General features: G+C 48.4%; 2 protein-coding genes across 3 annotated transcripts in view; both read right to left on the bottom strand.

Moving 5' to 3' along the window:
* Positions 1-349: 349 nt before the first annotated feature.
* Positions 350-18847, bottom strand: SDR42E2 (short chain dehydrogenase/reductase family 42E, member 2). 2 transcript variants are annotated; one of them, XM_045849205.1, is made up of 12 exons: positions 18795-18847; positions 18026-18212; positions 17441-17536; positions 16092-16149; positions 15382-15500; positions 14641-14716; positions 10799-10881; positions 9172-9309; positions 8531-8596; positions 6575-6638; positions 4365-4438; positions 350-1558 (listed from the first exon to the last, which is right to left on the bottom strand). In XM_045849205.1, the coding sequence occupies exons 1-12, from the start codon at positions 18845-18847 to the stop codon at positions 1319-1321; spliced, it is 1254 nt and encodes a 417-aa protein (XP_045705161.1). In that variant the 3' UTR covers positions 350-1318. The 2 variants fall into 2 exon arrangements, with proteins under 2 accessions (XP_045705161.1, XP_045705160.1); XM_045849204.1 differs by having other exon boundaries at positions 18026-18847.
* A 5565-nt stretch (positions 18848-24412) lies between these two features.
* Positions 24413-25807, bottom strand: part of VWA3A (von Willebrand factor A domain containing 3A) — a 60073-nt gene continuing 58678 nt past the window's right edge. Inside the window, 2 exon segments of the mRNA XM_045849170.1 lie at positions 24413-24613; positions 24775-24872. Coding sequence (XP_045705126.1) covers positions 24583-24613; positions 24775-24872 — 129 coding nt within the window. The 3' untranslated portion in view covers positions 24413-24582.

Genomic DNA, 25807 nt, shown 5'->3' with positions numbered 1-25807 from the left:
AAAACTGACCATGTATCTTGTTTAAGCCAGTGGGCCTGGGGCAGCTCTTCCAAATTGCCCCAGCTGCAGAGATGTAATCCCCACCACTTTTTTGATGTTAGACACAACCCCAGTTTCCTCCTCACCTGCAAAAAGAGAATAATAGACTCCACTGTAAGGGTAGCCCTAGGAATTAAATGAAAGTATATGATGAAAGCCCTTTCAAATTGTCAAGCATTAAATAGACATAAAAGATTATTATTGAGCTTTTAAAAATTATATACACATACAATTCAACCTAGCAATGAAGAGATACACTTTGTAGCTACTTCACAAACTTTCTTCATTGTTCAGCCGAGAGAGAACACAAGTTGTAGATGTCCAGCCCCCATGATGGCCACATTGGTTCTGATTAACACTTTCCCTCCCCTCCACCACAAGCTTTTCAGGTTCATGATTTTCATCTTTACCAGGGTTGACAGTTTGACGGGCCAGTTCCACATGTGTAGTTTATGATACATGCATGGATGTATCTACATCCTGATCTTGGTATCCATAATCACCAGAATAATAGGGAGGCACTGCTTCTGTGGAAAGTAGGGTTGGATTAAGAAATTTTGCGGGTTTAAACATCAAAGATTATGGTGATCACCACTGCCCCCTCATTAACAAATAGAAGCAATACTAAATTATAAAATAAGGCGAACTAAGTTCAAATTCTTTCTAATGTAACTATATCGGTATTTTTTCAAGAAGTTTAATTCTTTTAAATAAAAGTTTTTGTTGTTGTTTTATGTCGCTGCTGGTGCTGTGCTTACTAGGTTGAGTGACCCAGAGGTTGGGGCAGCGAGGAGGGTCCAGTGTCCATAAGGTAGCTGCAGCAGACAAGAAAAGTGGGCAACCGCCCCACCCTGCACTACCCACTAGGGACGACCAAGGCCAGGCCCAGGAGCTCCCTTAGGTCGTTTGCCCGCCGGAGCGGAAGCAGAGCGGAAGGGGCGGGGGCCAGGATGGGGCACGTGGCAGAAGGGAGATACCGCACCCAGAGGGAGGAGCAACGAAGGGTGGGCTTGGGCGCAGGCCCAGGAAAAGGAGGAATCCGAGCAGGGGAGAATCGGGGTGATCCAGGACTGGGCAGAGGTGGGGAGAAGGACGGTCAGAGGGAGCAGGCCTAAGGCTAGGATCTCTTCGCTAACCTGGCCAGGCCAGAGGGAGAAGTAGGGCCGAGACCCAGAAGGGGGGAAGGGGCGTGGCCATGGTTCCTGTGACGAGGGAGGGGCTTGCCTAAACCCTGAGGGCCGCCTGGGCGGGTCCACGGCTGCGCTCTCCGGGTAGACGGTCAGACTCCGGACGGCTGCCGGCCTAGGAAGCACAGGACAAGGGCGAGCAGGCCCAGGAGCAGCAGCAGCCCGAGCAGTAGCCGCAGGAGTGACCACGCTGTGGAGCCGCGGGGCCGCCCCGTCGTGGACTGTACATATCGCTCCACGGCATCCGCGAAGTTGAACTTGTCTGGCGCATAGCCGAGCTGCTCACGGGCCTTAGCGATCTGGAAGGTGTGCGTTACCGCCACACTGTGCACCTGCGAAGAGAGGCCCGGCAGTTGAGGGGCGGGATTAGTCGAGGTGGGAAGTAACCTCCGCGGCTATAAAAGGACACAGCCCTCCTCAGGGAGGACCTCCTTTCTCCCATTTCCCTCCAGGACTCGGCTTTCAGGATGCTTTTTTCTGCATTTCCCCACCCTACTACTGAGCACAAGTCCCCCAAAAGCAAAGGTGGCCTAGCACAATCCTGTGACATAGGAGGCCCTTGATTACTACGTGGCCTGGGTGTGGCTATCCGGAAAAAATGCCTCCAGGAAATGCTCCTGGCTTCTTGGTCCTCAGTCTTAGACTGAGGCAGGGCCCAGGGTGCAGCCTTCAACCCTCACTGATTAAGCTTCCCCAAAAGAGTTCAATTATGTAGGGGTGATTGTTCTTGAGCTTTGTTTCTCTGTGGCCAGGTGACCTGAAGCTTACAAGCTTCAAGGGCAATAATGCAGTTATCAGTTTCAGAGTTCACACTCTGTACTTGACCTGGGCTAAATCTCATTTAATCTTCTAAGGTGGTACTGTGGTACTATCCCCACCTCAACATATTTGAAAATTGAAGATCAGAGAGATTAAGTGGCTTGCCCAGGGTCACACAAGGAACCAGTTTCCAGCTCCTGCTTCTCTGTGCTATGCTGGGACTGAGAGGATGCCAGCCTCTGCGGACCCTGGGAAGGGTCCACCAGCTGCTTGATTCTCGTGTGGCACTGAAACAGCCAGTGTGGTCAAGCCCAGGGTCTTAGACGCTTGTGGGAGGAGAGAGGCAGAGAAGTCAGTTCTTGTCCCCTTTTGCCCCAGCTAGTTAAGTTCAGGCTTTGGGGTGATGGATACAGCTATGAACTAGATAAACAGGGTTCTGGAACACAGTATTCTCAGATATCAGGCTTAGATCTCACTTCCTATGGGAAGCCTCCCTAACTTCCTCAGAACTGGCTTAGGTGCACCTTGTGTATGACCTGAAGTTCTTCCTAACTTCCCCCTTACCACAATGTGTTGAGCTGCTTGTTTACTGGGCGCTCTTCCCCTCTGGACTGTGAGGTCCTTGAGCTAAGGACTGTGTCTTGAAAGGACAAAGTCGGTGCCATTTGCTGTCATGGTGCCATTTGCTGAGTAGGCCTATGACCTTGTTAAACATGACTGCCATTTTACTCTTCTGAGCATCTGTCCCCAGGACTGGAAATTACTAGGAAGTGAGAACAGAACCTGACCAACCACCCAGAGCTGCCAGCAAAAGATAACACTGGAGCAAACTGCAGCTTATGCAAAACCAATTGAAACCTCGTGTGCTGCAACACCTCTAACAGCCCAGTGGCCACACAACAGCAAACCGTGCCCTCCACCCTTTTACAATCCAATAAAAACTCAACTTGCCTACATCTCATTGCTAGTGTATCTCTCCACACTTAAGCACTTTTCCTCCCTTGGAAAGTTAATAATCTTTTTTCTCTGCATTTTCTTTTTGTGAATTTTTTTCACAACCTGCATCACTGGCCACCTTCACATGTCCTGCTTCCATTGCTCAGCACAATGCCTGGCACACAGTATATTTTAAATGAATGAAAGCCTATCAAGTCAAACTAGAGGGCTCGTTGGTGTGTCACAGACTAACCAGCAGAGGGCGCCAGAGCCACATTGTCCAGAAACTTGCCCCTGATCTGTGCACAAGTGAAAGGAGGAAGGGAGCCAGGTCCCGGGCCTACCATTTCAGCAGCATCTTGACAGCTATTTTACATGGATGTGATTCCTGACTAATTTCACAAGCTAGTGGTTAAGCTTGAAATCATTTAGATCTGGTTCTGGTTCGGATATCAGTTCCGCAACTTTAATGAGTGATCTTGGGCTGGTTATTTCACCAATGTGTCTCATTTCCTTCCCTGTAAATGGAGATAATATAATATATTGTATCTAGAGTAGAAGTGATGATTAAATGGGATAAACACAGCCTGACATATCATTGCCACTCAAAAGATGGTCACTGTTTTCATTTTTCTCTTTCCTCTGCTAGTTTGGATGGTTCAAAGGAGAAACAGTAGGAAATTGCTTATTTCTGTTGCCCAGTCTCCATTCCCCAAATCAGAAAGAACTAAGCAGAGTGTGAAGCCAATTCCAGAATGGTGCGACCTTGGACAAGTCAGTAAATTTTCTAGTCCTCAGTTTCTCATCAGAAAAGGACATCATACTCATAACTTTTTTGGCCTTCCTAATTTACTAGGGTATCAGAGAAAATCAAATGAGAGTGTAGACTGGAAGGACTTTGTGAATAACACCAAACACCTATAAAGTTTACAATCTGTAATAAAATATCCTCTTTAAGTACAAATAGATACTACATCATCATTATTTGAAAACAGTATTCTGTACAGAGTGGGTACTTAATACACATTTATTATTCAGTGAGCGTGGATGGTGAAGCTAGAACCACAAGGCTGTGTGTGTGCATTGAGAGCTGGCACGAGTTGGTGAGGACTGGTGGCATTTTAAACAGTAAATGTCATGGAGCCTGGTTTTTGGAGCTGCCAGTTTGACTGGGAAGATAAGCCTGATGAAATGCAGTGATGAAGAATGAGCCTGGAGCTGTCACATTTCAGATCAAGAGAGCACAGCCTAAGCAGAAGCCCAGAGGCTGGATGATTATGAAGGAAGCCAGCACTAGATTTGGGCCCACATGGAAAGTTCTAAGACCTTAGACAAGCTTCCAGCTATGATGTCAGAGGGGTGAGTGGAGTGTGGACAAGGGGCAGGAAGGGAAGTGAGGATTCCCAGAGGACACAAGGGCTCCCCCAGCAGCATCCAGCTTACCTCACTCCGGGTGAGCAGTGGTGGGATGCTGCAGATGGGCCTCAGGGCCAGATGCAGGTACTCCATCACCGTGGCTGTGTGGGGAGAGAGGGACCCATGACCAGGCTGCCAGGTTCTAGGCAACATCCAGGGGGGCCCTCAGGAACATATCAGTTGGGGGCATTATTTGCCTTGCTAGACATTTTGCAAAGTCTTCACTTTGCAAAAATTTTCTGTCCTCGGATTCCTTTAAGTCAGCAGTTCTCAGCACATGCTGGGTGCTTTATTTGACTGAGAAATGTGTCACAAGTAGTTGTTATTACATTTTAAGGACAGACTGAGGAGATTCAAAGCTACCTCACAGTAACGTCTGCCTCACTCACTTCTGTTCCAATCTGCTTTCTTGGGTAGGAGAGAAGGAAGCTGGGGTAATAGTTCTCACTGGGTTGCACTCTGGACCACTTTAAAAAATACTGATGCTAAGGGGCTGGAAAGAAGTATTCCAAGTCATGAAAGGCAAGAACCTACATCCAAGATTGCTCTATCCAGCAAAGCTTTCATTTAGAATGGAAGGGCAGATAAAGTGCTTCTCAGATAAGGTCAAATTAAAGGAGTTCATCATGACCAAGCCCTTATGTTATGAAATATTAAAGGGACTTATCTAAGAAAAAGAAGATAAAAAACATGTATAGGAAAATGATAGCACACTCACAATTATTAACAACCACACCTAAAACAAAAACAAAAACAAACTTAGCAAACAACTAGAACAGGAACAGAACCATAGAAATGGAGATCACATGGAGGGTTAGCAACAGGGGAGTGGGAGGAGGAGAGAGGGGAAAAAGGTACAGAGAATAAGTAGCATAGATGGTAGGTAGAAAATAGACAGGGGGAGGGCAAGAATAGTATGGGAAATGTAGAAGCTAAAGAACTTATGACACATGGACATAAGTCCATGGAGGAGGGTATGTGGGTGGGAGAGGGTATGCAGGATGGAGGGGAATGAAGGGGGGAAATGGGACAACTGTAATAGCATAATCAATAAAATATATATTTTAAAAATACTGATGTTCCCTCTCTCCCCTTGCTTCCCACTGATGCTGTCATTGTTCTGGGGTGTGACTAAGGCATTTTTATATTTTAAAAGCTCCCAGGTGATTCTCCCCAGGAACTATGAATTTCTATACAGCCCTCTAAAACTGCCAGGACCTGTGGCTCATCTTTTCTCAGCTGGGTAAAGGAGTGTCAGTCACTGTGGTGATGCTGTGCTTGAGAAGCCATCCCACCTGTGTGCCCAGTGGATAAAAGTGTGCAAGCATCCAGTGCAATTAAAGTACAAGTCAAGTTTTTTCAGGAGTACAGCCACCTGTGTCTTGAGGGCCATCTGTCCTCTGGGCAGAACACTTCCTGCCTGACACCTGCTCTATATTCTAGCCAGAGGGAGGCCAGTAGAGGGGTGCTGGGGTTATGAGTAGAGACTGATCTTCAGGGTAAGGAGAAGAATCGAGGGTCAAAACAGGACCTCCACATGTCCAAAAACAGCCTTAACTTCAGGGTGACCTTGGGGGACAGAACAGTCCCAGGGCTCCCTTTCCTCCTGACTTGCAATGCCTTTTAGCACAGGCCACAGGGCTGTGGAGTCAGCCGCTCAGGTGTGAATTCTGCCTCTCCTGCTTTTCACTGTGGCATGGTGGGAAGGCCTATCAGAGCCCAGTTGCCTCACCTTTACAATGGACCCAACGCCAAGTAGAATAGGGTCCTGGTGTTTTTTGTTGTTGTTGTTGTGGGTTTGGTTTTTTTTGTTTTTGTTTTTTTAGAGAGAGAGAGGAGAGAGAAAAAGATGCAGAGAAACATCAGCATGTGGTTGCCTCTCATGTGCACCCTACTGGGGACCTGGTGAGCAACCCAGGCAGATGCCGTAGATAGGGAAATTGAACCAGGGACCCTTTGGTTTGAAGGCCGGCACTCAATCCACTGAGCCACACTAGCCAGGGCATGGAATAGGGTTTAAACATGGTCAGGACTAGAGTGAAGGGAATGATGTGTTGGGGTCAGGCAAGTGCAGATCAGGCTTGGGGCAATTGAACACTGAGAATGAGGGTTTCCTTAAACTCTGTGCCTTCAGGGACTCACTCACCTCCACCTAGTCCTGGCCCTGGGTTTAAAATGTGATAATGCATGTTCACCTGATACATGGAGGTCTTTTGATAGACATATTCTTTTCTTACCTGTCAGGTAAACCCAGGAAGTAGGCACCTGGATCCATGGCTGGCTGTACCCCAGCTTCTCAAACTGCAAGGAAACATGGTCTGAGATGAAAACAGTCCTTCAGGTGCTGCTGTGGAAAGGACACATGTTCCCTTTACCCTAGGCCAACAGAGTTACCTCCTGGCCCCTTGCCCACCCACCCTGCTCCAGTCCCAAGCCAGTCTTGAAATGATATCCTCACTTGGAAAACTCAAGTAGGAATTGAATGCATGGCAGCAGGAGAGGGGTGTTAACTTGGGATCATTCAAATAATTTTTTTGAAATCCTCACCTGAGGACATGTTCATTGATTTTAGAGTGAGAGGAAGGAAGAAAGGGGGTAGGGAAGAGAGAGAAGAGAAAAGAGAAGAGGAGAGAGGAAAGAGAGAGAGGTGAGGGAGAGGGAGACATCGATGTGAGAGAAACATCCATCAGCTGCCTCCTGCAAGCACCATGACTGGGGATCAAACTCTCAACCTAGGTATGTGCACTGACTGGGAATTGAACCTGCAAACTTTGGTGCATGGGATGACACTCCAACCAATTTAGCCACCCAGCCAGGGCTCATATTGTTTTTATTTACATCTACCTACACCCAAAGACATTCCAAGTCACTTGTGTAGAACCTGATTTTTCTAAAATTGCTATTAAGGGGCAAAAAAATAGTCTATGTGTGGAGGGTGGTAGAAGATGCATGAAGAAAGGGGCTGGCACAGCATAAATTATATATAGGTCTTCATTTGTACAAAACTAATAGTAAAAAATGTTGCCAAGGATGTGGAGAAACTGGAAACTCTTACTCTGCTGGTGGGAATGTAAAATGGTACAGCCACTTTGAAAAACAGTCTAGCTAGCAGTTTCTCAAACGATTAAATACAGAGATACCATATGACCCAGCAATTCCACTCCTACATATTCTATGGGGACATAACCAAGAAAAATGAAAACATGTACACACAAAAACTTCTACATGAATGTTCATAGAAGTATTATGATAATAGCCCCAAACTGATACCCAAAATTGTATCAACTGATAAATAGATAAACAAAAGGTATGATATCTATGGAATGGAATATTTCTGGCAATAAAGAATAATTATTAATATGATCCATGCTATAACACGGATGAGTCTTGAAAACTATGCTAGATAAAAGAAGGCAGTCACAAAAGACCACATAATGAAAGATTCTGTTTATATGAAACGCCCAGAACAGGCAAATCTATACAGACAGAAAGTAGATTAGCAGTAGCCTAGGGCAGGGGGGAAAAATGACCACTAAAAGACATAGTTTTGGAGGGGGTTCCTTTTTTGGAGGGTAATGAAATGTTCTAAATGTATTATGGTTGCACAATTCTGAGTATGCTAAAAACCATTGAATTGTATGCTTTAAGTGGGTGAATTATATGGCATATGAGTTATATCTCAATAAAGTTGTTAAAAATTGACGTGCCAGGGCCTGAGTGCCCTGAGGGTGTATCTTTCAGCACAGGCATCTGTAGCCCCTTTGTCTGGGCTCCAGAAGGAGTCTGTGGGCTTCTGGGAGAGGTGGCCAGGGTTCTGGAAGGGGCTGTCATCAGGAGGCCCCAGGACCAACACTTTCCTTCGTGTTTCAGGCCACTTTCTACTTACCACTTCGAGAGTTTCACCACACAGTATGATGGATCACAAGCAAAACTCCACAGGGTGAGCAGTCAGCATCAATCAGGAAGCAGGCTGGGAGGGACTATTGCAAATCGAGGGGGCACAAGGCCTCCCAAAGGGGAAGCCACAGCTCAGCTCCAGTCAGTGACAATGTCATCCAGTGGACACTGTTTCCAGAACTGGTTTGGAATGTGAAATCTGATTTTTAAGAAGTAGGAAAGGATGACAGGGAGAGAAGAGGTGGGGAATCCCTGAATTCTCACTTGAGGTGGGGGTGAGGCATATGAGCACCTACCAGTGGGGCCATCCACTCAAAGAGGTTGACGCTCTCCCCGTCGTTGATGTAGTATGCCTGACCGCTCTGAGGGCGGGAGGTGGGGGCAGCAAAGGGGAATAGTCAGGCAGATAGATGCTGGACACCTGACTCTGCCTCTCAGATGGCTCCTAGCATCTGCCCAACACCCGAGTTCTCCTAAGCAGCCACCGAGGAGAAAAACTCAGTCCCCATTCCTAGACAGACCTGCGCAATTCCCTTTCAGTTCTGGAACTGACTAGCAGTGTGACCTGGATAGAGTCACTTAACCTCTCTGTACCTTAGTTTCTTAATCTGAAAAATGGAAGCATAGTAATGGGATCTCTTGAGCTGTTACAAAGATTAAATGAGACAGTGTATGTTAAATGTTTAGCATTTGGAGACCAACATCTGGGGTCAACAACACCTACCTCACAGGGTCACTGCTAGAAACTAATGATGCTCTATAAAGACCCCCTTCCCTGCTGCCCCCCACCCCTCCCCAAGCGTCCCTGGCCAACAGTCCCACTAGCCATCTTGAGATGGGGAGAAAGGTATGTGAGCCAGGAATCCCTTAGGGATGGGCACTTGCCTGCAGCCCTTGGTGGGGGGAGGAGGAGTAGGGAGCATTGCAGGGGACTCACGGCTACATAGCCCTTGGCCGCGGTGAGGGCCTCAGCTGCCAGTACGTGTGCTTGCACCAGATTGTGCACATGCACCCAGTTCATCCTTGTCCTTCGGTCCCCAAATCGGAACATGAACAGTCTCTTCTTGATATGGCTCTGGGTGAAGGTGGGGGGGGGGGGAGACTGTTTGAGGAGCAGTGAACACTGACCCAAGCCTAGGTGGCTTTAAATTTCATCTCTTCGCTGATGGGTCCTGAATTTCTAGCTCCAGACCAGAGCCCTATGCTCCAACCCCATGTACCAGGAACCTTCAGTTGTCTGGCAGACAATGCAAACTTGGCTGTTCTGGAGCGAGCACCTGACCCTTCCTCTCCCTCAATACGCTTCTCCCTCCCATCTGAACTGACAGTGCTCTAGGCTCAGGTTAAAGTCCTAGGGCCACCTTGCTCTCCCTTCTCTCACACCCCCATCCAGCTCACCTGCAATTCCAGCTGGCTCAACTGTTACAATCTGTTCAGAATTGACCGATTCTCATCACCCTGCCTGCCACTCTCTTCTCTCACCTGGATCCCCAAAAAGCCTCCTAATGAGTCCCCTGCTGCTGGTCTCCATGAGGCCAGGGGATCCTTTTAAACCCTAAGTCAGAGGACATGTCTTCCTGCTCAGCACTTCCTGGTATGCCCATCTCACCAGGCTGAAGGCCTCGATTCTTACAATGCCCTTTCTGATCTGGCGCCAGCTTTTCTCAGACTACAAACCCTCTTTGCTTGTCAGGCTCCAGCCCTGCCTCCTCCTGGGAACCTGCTGGCAGGTTCCCACCTCAGGGCTTTGAGCTTGCTGTTCCCTCTGCCTGGAGGGCTCTTCCTCCAGATTCCTGTGTGATGCACTCTCATCCCCTTAAATTGATGCTCAGATGTCCCTGCTTGATGACACTCCTGACTGCCAGCCCTCCCAGTTTCCTCATCCTTTAACATTTTTCGTTTTTCTCTGTAGTAGCTGGTACCTCTGAACACTCCTCATTATTTACCATGTTTATTATATATCACCTTGTGTGAGAATGTAAGCCCTACAAGGAAAGAAACTGTGGTCTGTTTTGTTTATTGATCTGTCCCCAAACCTAGAACACTAATCTTTCTCATGTCCAGGTTTGTGCCCAAGCCCCCTCTTCTGCTTACATCACCTTCTCTCTACCACCTCATTTCCTTGGTTAGTTTCTGCTTCTCTTTCCAAACAGCTCAGGCATCACTTCCTCCAGGAAAGTCCTCCTGGACTTTCCCTCTCTAATGTACTCCCATCTTCTTGTTCTTCCCTCTATACAGCCCTTACCACACTGAATCTGGGACCATAGCAGCTGTCTCCTTGACCAGGCTGTGAGAAATCTGAGGACAGGACCTACTAAAGCCACCTTGTTCCCAGCCTTGGATCCATAGCTCTGTGCCTGCCACCCATGCCTAGGCCTGGCTGGCAGACAATGAGAGCTGTTCCTGGTGGGTCTGATGGAGTCTGGGCACCTTCTAGAACTAAGGGCTCCAGGCTAGGGACACTGTCCCAAGACTGATGCAGTGACCATGGGCTGGGATGACCCTACCCACAAGAACGACCCAGGCTCCTCTTGTGTCTCAGACCCAAGGCTGGAAGGACATACCGCCACACGGGGCAGGTGCCTCTGCTCTTCAGGGCCGTAGATCCCTGGGGGCCGGAGCACACACGTCCGCAGATTGCCTCCTCCTAGGACACAGGGGAAGGCATTCAGGGGAAAGACAGACTAGCAGGGAGAGGGACAGAATGACTGTCCATATCTCCTGGTCCTTACATGGACAGGTTAACAGGGAACACAGGCCCTTGGGACTTCCTCATTCAATTAATTATTCTCTCAGTCAACAGTTAGTCACTTAGCAAACACTGTTCAGAGATTTTCCCCTTCTCCTCTTGCTTTCTGCACTGGGCATTGGGATGTATGTATGCTGTGGAGAATCTAAAGGTGATCAAGAATGGTTCCTGCCCTTATGTTGTTCATGGGCCAGTAATGGATAAGAGCTGGAGCAGGTGTATGAATGTACCTTGAGAGTCATGACCTCCTTTAACTCCCTACTGTACCCATTTGCAGATGTGCACAGACCCACACTCCCTTGTGCCAAGAGCTATAGTTGTTTCCTTTTTCTGATCATCAGTTACATAAGGGCTATGATGACTCTTAGGGGAGCTCTACCTTGTGCCTAGTCTTCTGGTAAGCCTCAATTTTTCTCCCTCAAGGCAACTCTTTGAGTCCATGCTCAGAGGAGGGATGTGATTTGCTTAAGGGCACACAGTTTGGCCTAGTGGTGCTGAGATGGAGGGCCAAGGCCCAGGCTCTTCCCACTAATACCCCTGCCTCCTGGTGATATGACATAAAGAAAGGACGAGACTAGAGCCATCGTCACAAATGCCTGCCCCCTAACTCTTATTGCTGCCCTGTGCCGGCAGGGTCCCCCAGACCAAGACAGAGAGCTGGGTCCAGGGCTTCTCAAATTCTCTGTCAGGGAGCCCCCACTGGGCAGGGTGGTGAGTGTTATCTCTCTCCCCTGGGGAAGTCTGGGGGTGTAGCCTGAAGAGCTGCCACAATATTTAGTTTTTTATTTATTGATTTTAGAGAGAGAGAAACATTGATTTGTCATTCCACTTCTCTATGGTTGCTGCTTGTCTGTGCTCTGACAGGGGATCAAACCTGCAACATTGGTGTATTGAGATCACGTTCTAACCAATCAAGCTACCCAGCCAGGGCTATTTCTTTCAAGTATTAAGAAAGCCTACAAAATTTTCAATTTACTCATATACTCCATTTGTGTTTAAGATTTACATATTGAAAAATTTCTTATTTGTAAATTATTCGACTGCCAACCCCAACTCCTAACTGAGATGGAATCTCCTGCACAAAGTTCTGCTTGGGGATCCCAAGCAGCTACACCCCCAGTTTGGAAAGCTCAGTATAGACTATCTTCTGAGACCAGAAGTCCACCTTCTTTTGGGGACACCCTCCCCCTCTGCATGAAGTCTAGGAGGACTGTTAGTCTAGATGTGCCATTGTCCCGAGGTAACAGCCATGGCATCCAAGCTGGGCCAGTGACATGTTCTCATGCAGGAATGTGATTCCAACATCTCTGGCATTGGGACCTAAACTCCTAGGAGTAGGTTTACTCAAAAGATTGATCATCAGCTCCTGCTACCCAGGTCTCCCCAGGCTGCCCCAACCCTGTCCCTTTTAAGCCCTGGTGGTCATTTTTCTGGAAATATATTTTCCAGAAGCTATCACACATACTTCCAGTGTAAGTCCCCTTTTCCCCATAAATTAGCCAGGGCCAGTGTCTCCAGGTTGTAGTCAAACACCCTGACTGCTTCCCCATCCAACACCCTTACTTAGCAGTGTGGTCCAGTGTAGTGGATTGAGTGGTGGCCCAGAAAGATCTGTCCATGTCCCAGAATCTGAGGACATGGCCTGATTTGGAAAAAGAATCTTTGTACTTGTCATTAAAGACCTCAAAATGAGATCATCCTGGATTATCTGGGTGGGCCCTGATCCCATGCCAAGTATCTTTATGAGACTCAGGAAGAGACAGAGGGAGAAGGGAAGGCCATGTGAAGACAGAGGCAGAGACTGGAGTGATGCACCCACACACCAAGGAATGAATGGAAGAGAGAGAGAAGGGTTCTCCCCTAGGGCCTCAGAGGGTGTGCAGCCCAACTGACACGTTGATCTCAGACATTTGGCTGTGACTCTGAGAATGGTGAGAGCAGAAATTACAGTTGTTTAAAGCCACCGGGCATGTAGCAATTTGTCCTGGTGGCCTCAGGACACTAATGTACCCAGAGGCAGGAGGACATAGTCAGGTTCATGCTGAGCTGGGGTCTGCACATCTCCGGACTCTGTCTCAGGGACCAGCACCCTCCATGGTCAGTTAGAGGCAGAATCTCAGAGACCAGCTTGTGTAGTAAAGACTGGAAATCACCCAGGTGATCGTGGCTGGAGTCCTGGAAGGTAGGTATCAGGTAAGCTTTTCTGTAAACAGCCCGCAGCTAATTTTAAACTCTGGGTCACCTGGACATGGAGGGAGGAGGTCGGGTTGCAGTGCCATTGGCCATTAGGGCACTCGGCAGCCACATCACAGAGGTGCTGGGCCCTGGGTATCCATGACTCTTTTGATCATGGGAAGCTGGGAATGCTCATATAAATAATTATTGGCCAGAGGATTAGGTGTCTGGCTTATATGCTGCTGGTCCAGTAGGGTATGCCCTAGGTAGAGAAGAGAATTCAACTGCACAGGGTCAAACCTCTAGGAGAACACAACTGGAAGTTCCTGACAGGCCCAGGATGATAGGGTAAGGTGGAGAGGATTTGGGGGGAAAGAGCTCATTCTCAGAGAGACTATGTCAACTGTGGCTATAGTGTAGCATGATGGTTAGTCCCTAGGCTCTGGTATTAGATTCCTGGGGTAGAGAAGGGGTCCATATCCCATCTCTGCCACTTAATAGCTGTGTGACTTTAGTTAAGTCAGGTAACCTCTCAGCTTCAGTTTTCTTCTCTGAATTTCAGGGGTTTATAATTACAAGCATCCCTCGCTTTCCCAATCCAAACTGGTCCCTGAGTTTAGGTAGTAAGGGTAACTGAGTTCTCTGATTTGTTTTAGTTTCTGAATTTTGGAAAGCAAATAATGAATGTATCTGGTTCCTGAGTTTGGAAAGCAAGAGAGATCTACAGATGCTGTGAAGAGTTATTATGACTTTTGCCCATAAAATTGTCATGTGAAATAAGCACTTGATAAATGCAGACTGTCCACATTCTACCTTTTAATAGTGCCCATCATTATTTTATCCTCATGTTAAGAATTTTTGAGGTAGATTTCACTAACATCTACATTTCTCTATAGATGAAGAAACTGAGGCAGGGGATAAATACATTGCCTAGAGCACATAGCTAAGAATTGGTGGAGCTTGGATTTGAACTCAGTTCAGCTGGATGTCAGTTTGTGGTCATACTGCCACCTCTCTACATTCTATTACCACTTCTCTATAGCCAAAAAAGGTGATGCTGTAAGGCACAAGGCCAGTTTTTCTGGGAGTTATTGATGGTTAAGCTTTAGGGCCCTTCACTTGCATACCACCCTTCCAAAGTGTTTTACCTCATTCCATATTCATAATTGTGCACTCTTTTACCTAAAGAGGGCCTTAAACTGGAACCACTCTGATCTGGTCTTTTCCCCATCAGACCATGAGCACTGTGAGGGCAGAGACTGGAGCCTGACTTTTTCTGGGCTGTATCCCTGGTAGGGGGTGGGCGCACAGCAAGTGCTCAGATCTGTTGAATGATGAATGACCAACGCCCTGGGGAAGTGTCCTTTGGAAGAAAATGGACCTCAGAAACATGTTGGCTAAAAGCTAGAACCACATATATCTTTCAGGGAAGGCAGCAGGGGGCACACGCACTTGCTGTGAGCAGGGCCCCACTAGACTTACCTGGGAGAGGCATTCCATTGGCCATGAGGGTCAACTGGTCGGCGATGGCTTTGGTTCGGGAGTAGTGGTCCATGTGCTGGCAGAGGGCAGGCAGAACAGCCAATGACGTTGCGGGCAAGGCCTACACAGCCTAGTTGGTCCCAGCCCAGCCCCAGGGCTGACCTTGGCTTTAGCCCACATAAGGGTTGGATTCTGGGGACTTGTAGTGGGAAATGGCCAAGCCCTAAGCCCCACTGCCCCTCTTCTCCCTCTGGGTGGAAGCCACAGGAGCAATTCGGGGAGAGGAACTGAGTTCAGGGCAATAACATGACCAAGGGCTCCTCGACTCGGGGAGGCTCCTGCCAGCCCCAGATGCCTCCTCTGGGGCACTGATGCTAGAGGTGTCACACATAGCTCTTCAGGGTTCACGTGGTCTTTTTGCATACACCACCTCACTTCCTACTCTCCACAACCTCACAGGGTATGTATAATGCCGAGAAGAAGAAGAAGAAAAGACAGGCTCAGAATAAAGTGACTTGCTCAGGGTCAGGGAAAGTGGCTTAAGGCCAGGTCTATCTGATTTCAAAGTTGCTGTTAGCATGACCAGGTGAAATAGAAGAGGGCTTGTGCCACCCAGTGTTGGGACCCCTTCTTCCTGGGATCATACTACATTGTGGAATGACTCTGGCTCCACCCATCCCTTCCTGTGGGCTGTTGTCCCAGGCCCACTGGCCCAGCTCACTTCTCCTAGAAGCTAGGTACCTTCTCCAGAGGGAAGTATGGCACAGAGTCCTCATCGCCCTCTTCTATGGGCTTCCCACCGAAAGCAACGTTGACGGTGCTGGTATAGACGAGCCTTGGAACCCGCTGGCGGACACAAACTATGGCAACAGATGCAGAAAGTCAGACACACATGGATAATGTGTTCAAGCAATTGGCTGAGGAGCTGCTGGACCCTGGAGCCCTCACTGAATGTACAGCTGCTCAGGAGGGAAGGACATCCTTTGTTTAATTTGGGATATGGGTCTAGTCTCTGCTCTGTGGGATCCTGGATGGCATGTCAGCTCACTCCTCCTCCTCAGTGTGGCTGTGGTCCCTAATCTACCTTGCTAGGGACAGCTCAGAAGAAAGTCTCACTCAGTGGGGTCACACAAAAATACACACTCTAGAATCAGATAGAAAAATGAGATGCAGAACATGCCCAGAGAGCCCAGATGGGGATCTTCTATTTTGGTTCTTCAGTGACTTTGCTTACTCCTGACCCCTATGCCCTGAGGGCAAACTCTGCTCCCCGTGTCCCCAGACATGTAATACCACACTGACCCACCCCGTGCAGGATTCTGGGCAAGTCTGCAGCACAGGAAGGACATGCTGCCCACAGGCCCTCTGCTAGGGCCTGTGGGGTGGGGATAGGTGGGGGGCAGGAAAGGCAGCAAACGCATGGCAGGCCACACTCAGCTCCAAGTGCCTACCATCAATCACCAGTTTGGTGCCACCAACATTTATAGACTCAATCTGCTGTTTTTGAAGCTAAAAGACAAGATGAGGTGGGAAAATCGCAGAGCTTCCTCCCTCCCTGTCACCAAGGCTGTGAGGGAGGGGACTGTAGAATGTCCAGCTCAGAGGCAGGGCTCTCAGAGGGCCAAGAGCAGAGCCCTGGGCTCAGGGCCCATCCCTGCCACTGTCTTCCTAGGCAGTCGGGGAGGCTCTGTCCCCCTCTGGTTGTCAGCTTCTTCATCTGGAAGGTGAGGGCAAACCTCTTTCTGTGGTCGGCAGGATAAAATAAGCCCCATGGGAGGAGGTGGGACAGTGCTTGGCACAGAAAAGGGACTCAAATTGTGTTGGATTGTTTCCTCACCCTAGGAGTCTGTTTCCTTATCTGTATGATGGACACAGTGACACTATTCATGCCCTAGCAAAGGGGCTGAAGAGTGAAATATAAAAACAGCTGGTTTTCAGTGAGAGCAGTTTGTGTGCCATAGACAGGACAAAGCTTTACATGTCATCTAATCCTTACATCCATACCAGGAGTTGGGTTCTACATTGACTTTTAAACTATATTTATTCTTGCTATGGTTTTCTTTGTTTAACGGGTAATTCAGTCATAAGGTTAAAAATCATTCAAACAGTTAAAAGGGTTTACGGTGAAAAGGAAACTGACTTCCTTCCCACTCCTGATTCCATCTCCCTTTGCCCTCCCCAGAAGCAACCACATTTCCAGTCTTGTCTATTTCTAGAGGTTATCTACACTTATTAATATTGGCACATATGGATGTGTGAGTGTATAAATCTTGACCCTAATGGGGTTTTTTTTGAGCAAATACGAAGATATCAAGTACTGTTTCTGCAACTTGGAAATTGTTCAATATCAACATATTGAGTTACCTCATTCTTTTGGACTTCATGTGTGGATATAGCATAACTTATATAAATAGTCCCCCACTGAAGGGCATTTTTTTATTATTTCCTTGCTTTGTTATCAAAAACAGTGCCATAAATATGCAAATAAGTATAGCTTCTGAGTCAGAAGTTTTGATAGGTACTGTTGATATAAGTACTAGTTAACATCTTCACTTTACAGATGAAGAAAGGGAAGCTCAGAGAGGTTATGTTAACTTGCTCTAGGTCACACATATAGCTAGAAGCAGCAGAACTGGCATTTGGTCCTATGTTGCAAAATGCAGGCTGGGTATAAGCCAAACCCTTCCTGGGGTAGGTGAGGAGTATTAATGAACACACGGGCCCAAAGGTAAGGCCAGGGGACAGAGCCAGGATCTGACCCCAGTCTGTTAACTCCAGGTACTGTATGTGAGGTACTCACCTTCTCAGCACCAGACATTCCATGGGAGGCCACATGGAAGACACAGTCCACTCCTTTAAAGGCATGCAGCAGGGCTTCCTCATCTCGGATGTCAGCCTGAAACACAGAAAAAAGAGATGGAGTAGGAGGTTTGAAGACCAAGGCAGAAATGCCAACTGTGCACCTTGCTGGGTCCTAGACCTGGCTCTCTGACCCCACCCAGGCTGAGCACATGTAGGACCAGGACAGCTGGGGGCAGGATTTATGATTCCACAGGGTGTCATCACCACCCTCAGCCCCATTTGTCAAGCTGAGTCACAGGGGCTGTGTTTGATGTGTCCTGTGCACTCTTATCAAGCCCCCATGAGACCCTTGTGAGGCAGATATTGTAGTGTCCCCTTTCTCTGGATGATGACAGGAGGCTCAGAGATGTGGAGCCTTGTGGCCATGGCTGTCCAGCTGGGAAGTACCGGGGCAAGAGCTGGAGCTTAAACAGCCTGTGCTCTTCTTTAATGCCATGCCACTGGTTTCATATTGGATACTGTCTCTGGACCTCCACCACCAGCCGGGGCCCCCACATGTTCCCAAAGACCCTCATCGCTGCACCTGAATGAACTCAGTCCCTGGGGACAGCTCCCACTGGGGTCTGCGGAGGTCAAGCAGGATGACAGAAGTGCCACTTTTGGCCAGGCTGGAACCCAGACTAAAGCCCAGGTAGCCTCCTCCTCCAGTTACCAGAACCTTCTGCCTGGGAGCCTCCATAGGTGTGGTTTGAATCTTCTGCTGTGATGCTGGTGGTGGGGCTGTCATTGGCTCATTGGATTTGGGACAAGTCCCAGACCCATGTCTGAGCCCAGACCCTACCCCTGGTCCAGGTAATGATGCAGCTCCTGGCCCAGGGCCCAGGCCTGAAGCAGCCGCAGGTACAGGTCCCCGCCCACGGCCCAGAACAGCACCAGGCCCCGGCCCAGGTCCTGAAGCAGCACCAGGTCCCGAAGCAGCACCAGGTCCCGAAGCAGCACCAGGTCCCAGCCCAGGTCCCAAAGCAGCACCAGGTCCCAGCCCAGGTCCCGAAGCAGCACCAGACCAGGGCCCAGGTCCCGTAGCAGCACCAGGTCCCGGCCCAGGTCCCGTAGCAGCACCAGGTCCCGGCCCAGGTCCCGTAGCAGCACCAGGTCCCGGCCCAGGTCCCGTAGCAGCACCAGGTCCCGGCCCAGGTCCCGAAGCAGCACCAGACCGGGGCCCAGGTCCTGTGGCAGCACCAGGTCCCGGCCCAGGTCCCGAAGCAGCACCAGACCGGGGCCCAGGCTCTGACTCAGGCCCTGGGCCTGAGACTCCTCCCCACACCTGGCAGACAGGGCAGTTCTTCTCCCTTTGGCCTGCAGCTTTGCAGGCCTCTGGAGAGGAGCCTGCTGGGTTGGGCTTCATCCTCTACGGAGCCATGTGGACCCAGGATCCGTCCACCTGTAGGGAAAAATAGAAGGTATGTTCTAGAGTTGTTTAAGTCACATGGATGATCAGACCCCTAGGGGTCAAGGGAAATTCCTGGGTTCAAAGAAAACTTGTCTCTTTCAGAATCTTTAGAACTTCCAAGGCGGCTGTTGCCTTACTCAGAGAGAATCAGAGACAAGGCAGTCAGGTCTTAGATCTTACAACTGGGGAAACTAAGGCCCAAAGTCACACTGCATGGATGAGGTTTACACCAAGTATTTGTGACTTGTCTATCAGTTCTTTAAAATCCCAGTTTTCATGTAATACCAGAGAAAGACAGATCCAATCACATCAAATCTCACCAGATTGGGGGGGCGGTGACTGCTTTCTGACTGGGGAGCTATAGAGGTATTCCTGAAGGAGGAGGAGGAAAAGAAAGGGGAGAAGGACGACGGGGGAGGAATCTACATGGGATCCAAAAGGGCTCTCTGCCCTGGAAATTTGCACATGCTTCCAAATGCTGCAGCCAGCCCCATTCTGGTAATTGTTGCCTCTGGTTCTCCCAGATCCTCTAGCAATACAAGTGGCTAGCACTACAAGGTCTGCCCAGGCCCACCCCAGGCTTCAGAGTTAGGTCTGGGGGCCTCAGGGGCTAGCACTTGAGGAGCCTGTCCTCCTCACTCTAGACTTAAAGCAAGCTAGGCTGTCAGTCACTGTCACCATCATCGTCCCACCTCTTGCTGCACCTGAGGATGAGGCTGGATCAGGGGCCAGACACAATCATCATCGCTAATGACAGCAGGAACATGTACTGTGGGCCCACTGTGGGCCAGGCCCAGTAGATACAGAAATAGGTAAGTCTCTGCTCTGAGTGGAAGATAGTGACTGTAAAAAAAAGAACAGGTGTGACTGAGTGACTGAATGATGAACCCCACGGTTGTTGCTGGTGGTTGGTGGCCATGGGACAGGGGCCCTGACAGCTGCAGGGACTAGATCTTTTTGTTACCTCTGTCACTGCCCTGTTCTCCAAAGCTCTGAGTGAGGAGTAAAGTCATGCCCTGTACAAGCCGTAGCAGACATGGTTTTCACAGGGGGAAGACACGCCAAGATCTATCCTATGAGATGATTTTAGTGGCATAGCCTGGGCACAGCCTTTGCGTACCTTTTTTCTGGGTGCACCCTGGGCAAGATGCTTGAAGACCTAACAGCACATACGTATCTACAGCTGTAAATGGACCCAAATAACCCTGGCTGCACGGTAAACCTCACAGGGAGGTCCTGAGAGGGCGGATGGCAATGCCCAGGCAAACCATTGGATCACCGTCCAGGAGGACCCTGTCGGTGGTGTTCCCAGCACCTAGAACTGCATCGGGCACCAAGCCAGGCTTCAGTAACAGCCTCGGAGCAGGGGAAGCCCCTTAGGGCTGCATCTGGGAGTGAATGCTGTGGCCACTGACAGCGGACACTGCTGCATTTTTAGTTCTGGGGAGTAGAGGTTGCTGTTCCCATCATGCAGAGATGGAAACTGAGGCTCAGAGAACATTTGCAAACTTCGATGGAGTCACAGATGGTGACTCCAAAGCAGGGTTTGGTGAAAGGGGGTTGGGACCCACCCCGGCCGGTAGTCCTCCCCGGGCGGCAAAAGCGGGTGCCCCCCAACACCGAGACTGTCCTGGTGCCCGAAGCTGAGGCCAGGTTCTCCTTCCCACCTCCCGCAGCCCCCAGCTAGCCAGCAGCGCTCACCTAGCCCTGCTCCCCGTGATTGGGCTCCCGGCGCTAGTGCTAGCGAGCTGCAACTGCCGCGCGTCTCTCGCCTCTCGCCGGCGCCAGCGACCCTGGAAAGCCTGGCGCTGCAGCGGCTCCACCTCCTGGGGAGGTGTGGCGGGGGTAGAGGGGTAGGGAGCCGGAATGCGGGGCGGGGCGGGGCGGGGCGGGGCCGGGCTCCCTGACTGCCTAGCGCCTCCTCCCTCCTCCCCCGGGTTCTCGGCGGAGGGCGGAGATCCACAGGCTCTCACTGAGGGGATATTGAAGGTAGTCGACTGGCGAGAAAACGTGCAGTCACTGCATGCCCGGCCCTGTCCTGCTCACAGTCATCCATCTAGTCTCCAGCACGTTCCTTTGTTCATCCTGCCAGCCCTCACTCCTCAGCTATCCATCATCCTACTCATTGTTCCGCCCATCTCTGTCTATTCATCCATCCTTCCCTATTAAAAAAAATTCTTTTGTCCATTCATGCATTCATCTATCCATTTGTCTTTCCACCTATCCATTGAGCATCTATAATTCACTCCCTATGTCTTCCTTTGCTCCCTCCCACCCATCCACCCTTCCTTTCCTGCATTCTTCCATCCAGTTTCTGGGTTCACCCATTCTCCAGTGCCTTCATTTCATGCTTAAGGAATGCTTCTTCAGCGCTGGCCTTTCTCTTCCTTGCAGGAGGACGCAGATGGATCACACCATCGCTAAAAAACTCATTTGTAAGTGGCAGTAAACTGATCGAGGGGCAGGCATGTGCAAACAGCTTGCACAGCTGCTCTGATAGAACTGAGGGACCTCTGCCCAGAAGGCCAACTCAGCAGGAGGGCTGGTTACTTTGGTCTGATGAGGGCCACAAGAAAGGCTTCACCCATAGGAATGGCCTATGGGCACAGCTGAGTGTGGGAGAGAAAAAACTAAATCTGAGCCAGCACATGCTATGTGCAGGGGGTAAGATATCTTGCTTAGCCCTCATAACTCTGTTTTAGCTCAATTTTAGAGACAGGGAAACCATTTCAGAGAGATGAAAGGGGCTCAGAGTATAGTGGCCAAGGCATGGGATCAGCCTTGGGTTTAAATCTTGGCTCTGCCACTTTCTTGTTCTGCTTTTGGTCAGCTACAAGGCTCAGTTTCCTCATCCATAAAGTAGAACTGGTGTGTACTTTACAGCTGTGACATTGTGAGGCTTGTGGCTAATGAGGTATATGCAGAATGCTGAGTGCAGTGCCTGCCCAGTCAGTGATCAACCAGTGGTAGCTGCTATCACTACATGAGAAATTAGAATTCAAACCTCGGTCCTATGCTTCACCACTTCACAAACCATGTCTCTGTTTCATCCTTTCATTCACAAATATCAGCCCCCCTCTCCCATCAGCAGGGCCAGAGAACTCATATTCCCTTGCGCAGCTGGTTGGTGGTATCCTGCCAAGAAGCGTAATTTATAACACAGTGTCTATGGGTTGTTTTGTGCCCCATCTCCAATTCATATATTGAATTCTTAACTCCCAGTACCGCACAATAAGACCTTAGTTGGAAAGAAACTTTATAGATGTAGCTATAGGTGAAGGACATTAGAGTAGGGCCCTAATCAGTATGAGTGGTACCCTCATAATGGGAAATTTGGACACAGGCATGCACACAGGGAGCCCACCACGTGAAGACTGCAGTGATGCTGCCACAAGTCAAGGAACTACCAGAAGCTAGGAGAGAGCCCAGAACAGACCCATCCCAGTGACTTCAGAGGGAGGACAACCCTGCTGGTACCTTGTCCTGGAACTTCCAGACTCCAGAACTGGAGGCACTAAATTTCTGTTGTTTCAGTCACTTGGTCTGTGGTATTTTGTTATCACAGCTCTAGAAAAGTTACAACTACCACTAGCCATCTTCTCTGTGTGGAGGTGATTCAGAAGGCCAGCTGTCCAAGACAGTGGCCAGACAAATCCACTGTGTCAGGGGACCGTGGTCACTGCTATCTCCCTTGGCCCCTCCTGGAGCTTGGGCAAAGCCAAGCCTTGTTAAGCCAACTGTGTTTTTAAACAACTTGATGAATTTTACTTACTTATACATCAATGTAACCACCACGCAGATCAAGAGAGAGCATCTCCAGCATACCAGCATACCAGATGGCCACTGTGTGAGCCTGGCGTGCCCTCCCCACATAGCAGGTACCCACTATTCTGATTTAGGTTCCCAACAATAGTTTTGCCTGTTCTTGTCTTCATGTAAATGGAGTTATACAGTATGTGCTCTTTCATGTTCTTTTGCCGAATATTGCTCATAAGATTGATGCATCTTGTTGAATACAGATGTCAATTCATTTTTCTCAATTGACCAGTAGTATAGTATGCCATTGTACAAATGTGTCACATGGATGAACATTTATATTGTTTGCAATATTTGCTTCTGTGAATAAAGTTGCTATGAAACATTCTGGAATGTGTCTTTTGTCGAACATATGCACTCATTTCTCTTGGAGTAGAATTGCCAGTGTAGAATATGCATATTTTTTACTTTAGTGGAAACTGCCACACAGTTTCCAAAGTGGTTAAACCAATTTACATGTCCCCCTGCCCTGCCCTGGCTATGTATGAGATTTCCAATAGCCCTGTATCTTCATATTGTCAGTTTTTTAGTTTTAGCTACCCTGGTGGGTGTGTAGTGGTATCTCATTGTGGTTTTAATTTGCATTTCACTGACAGGTAAGTTTGTTAAATACCTTTTCCTATTGTCCTATACCTATTGCCCATTTAAGTCTTTTGTCAATTTAAAAAGGCTGAAATGTTTATCTTTTTCTTATTGATTTGGAGTTCTTCATACATTCTGAATGAGTCTTTTAATAAAATTTTATCTCACCAAAAATTTATTCACACACATATAAATAATCACTTCAGTTTAAAAGTAATTTTGATCCTATTAAATAAAAGGATTTTTTCTGTCTTAAAAAAATGACCCCAGATCACATACTACATGACACATTCATTTCATATGTACATGGTGGAACTGGGCCAGCAGACCCCATCAAATTCCCACATGCTTGAGTAGAGCACTCTCTCTGGACTGGATTCCAGAGCTGACTCAATTCAGTTTGGCTGAGCCAGGGGTGGGGGAGGTTGGCGATGAGGCTCACATGTTTCTTCTTCCTCCGGGATGGGCTGATGGTGGATGTGCACAGCCCCTTGGACCAGGATGGTGGGATGCACAGAGTGAGGGGACCAGGATCTGGCCTCTGGTTTCCAGAGCTGGGCTCTTACAACTAAGCTGCATGCTCCATGTTTACTACATATCTACCACATAGCAGGTTATGGGGACCCAGAGATGATTAAGACACCAGCCTCTTGCTAAGAGAATGCATGGTTAAGCAGAAGAATTGATGAAGGGAGCAAGGAAGCATGACATGGAGTGCTAAGTGTAGTAAGTGTTGTCACATCTGTAAAGACAAACGTTTGGTCAGGATGCTATGGGAGGAAGGCTAGAGGCTCCCAGCTCTTGATGGGTCCCAGAGACATCTTCAGAGTGGAGCTGATGCCATTTGATTTGTGCCTTGATGAATGAGCAGGAGTCACCAGGCAGAGGATGGCAAGAAGGATATTCCAGGGAAAGAGCTTGGTGCAGGGCTTCCCAGCAAGAGACAATCTTGTGACTAGAATGTAGGGCGTGAATGTTAGGGTAGATCCTGGGATGGCAGAGCCTTTCCTCCCTCAGCTTCCAGGGAGTCCTGGTGCAGGAACAGTATCTCCTGGGATGTGGGCCACAGCTTGCCTGGTCACTTTGCCCTCAGGGTCAATATGTGCTTAGTAGGTGGTTCTTTGTAGGATGGTCTTTCTGTTTAGAGGAATCACTATTTTTGATCCCTTCTAATAGATACTACTATCCACAAAACAGAGCATGCTTCCTGGCCCTTAGTGAACACTCAAAGGATGGGGAGTCCATCCCCTTACCTGAGATGACTTCTCTACAAAATAATCACATGACCTTTGTTATGTATTGTTTTTCTTCTGGAACTGGGACCTAGTAGACAGGAATGAAAGAATATGGTCCCCTCAGTGCTCAGATTTCTGGGCCCAGAGGAAAAGAGCATGGTAGGAGGAACCCTTGGAACAAGGGTACATGACCAGGGCAGTAGGACTGGAGCCATGTGGCAGGTGGGAGGGACTGCTTGGAGGGCATACCTGAATGACTGGGCCTGCCAGAGGAAGGTTCTGGCTTTAGTGATCTCCTGGGCCAATCTCTTTAAATCATCTCCTTCAAATGATGGCAACATGGAGTCCTTAAGAAAGAGAAATAAGTGTTATGTTAGACCCAGTAAGTGACTAGATGGGACCTGAAAGAATTTTAGAGCTAATTAAATGCAGCCTCCTCCCAGTGCAGGAAATCTTGTGGACCTCAGCTCTCATGATTTCAGGGACAGGGAGCTCATTACTTGCTAAGGGAGTCATTCTGCAAACAGGATACTTTGAAAGAAGATGTCTAAATGTCAGTGTAGGAAGCGGGTAGTAAAAAACAAAGATGGTCTCTTGTCTTCACTGAAGTCAGTGGGGCAAGTGGTATATGCTCCTAATCTCACTGTTACTCAGTAAAATCTATTCAGCCCTTTCTCTATTTCTTTTAATAAAACAGAGCTTTGCAGACATGCTTTTATCTTCTGTCACCCAATGAAATTCCAGAGCCTAACCTTAAAAGGAAAGTTCTCACACCCTGAAAAAGAATCTGAGAAAGAGATGAACTGTCCCTTCTCCCTGGCAGCCTTGTAGGGATGATCCCATTCTGCATCCAGAAACTATTCAGTCTGATTTCATAAGGCACTAAACTGAGAACCTTCACAATAAATTCCTTTTCCTGTGTCATAAGGACATCCATTACTTTTACTGGTTCTGGTTCCATCCTCTGTATTATTTGTAATATTTGGCCCTAATCAGTTATTTGAACAAAGAAATCATGCAAAGCACTTGACTTCAAAAATTATGCCATGTGTTGAGACATATTTAACCTCCAAAAGAAATCTGGAATTCTGGTTGACTGTGTTACTTGATAATTTGTGCTGAAAATGTAATTGACAACAGAACATTCTAAAAGGTAGAAATATGTGCATAATTTTCCTAATAGGTCAGAAGAAGATCACTTGATACCTTCCTTTTGTCCCACATGTGTGACAGAACCCATGATGTTACCAAATTTATTACTTAACAGGTCATTTGAATATCT

Source organism: Phyllostomus hastatus, unplaced genomic scaffold, assembly GCF_019186645.2.
Source record: "Phyllostomus hastatus isolate PE091 unplaced genomic scaffold, TTU_PhHast_1.1 phas_contig_64, whole genome shotgun sequence".
In the NCBI taxonomy this organism is placed as follows: domain Eukaryota; kingdom Metazoa; phylum Chordata; class Mammalia; order Chiroptera; family Phyllostomidae; genus Phyllostomus; species Phyllostomus hastatus.
This window is presented reverse-complemented; position numbering and strand designations above follow the sequence as displayed.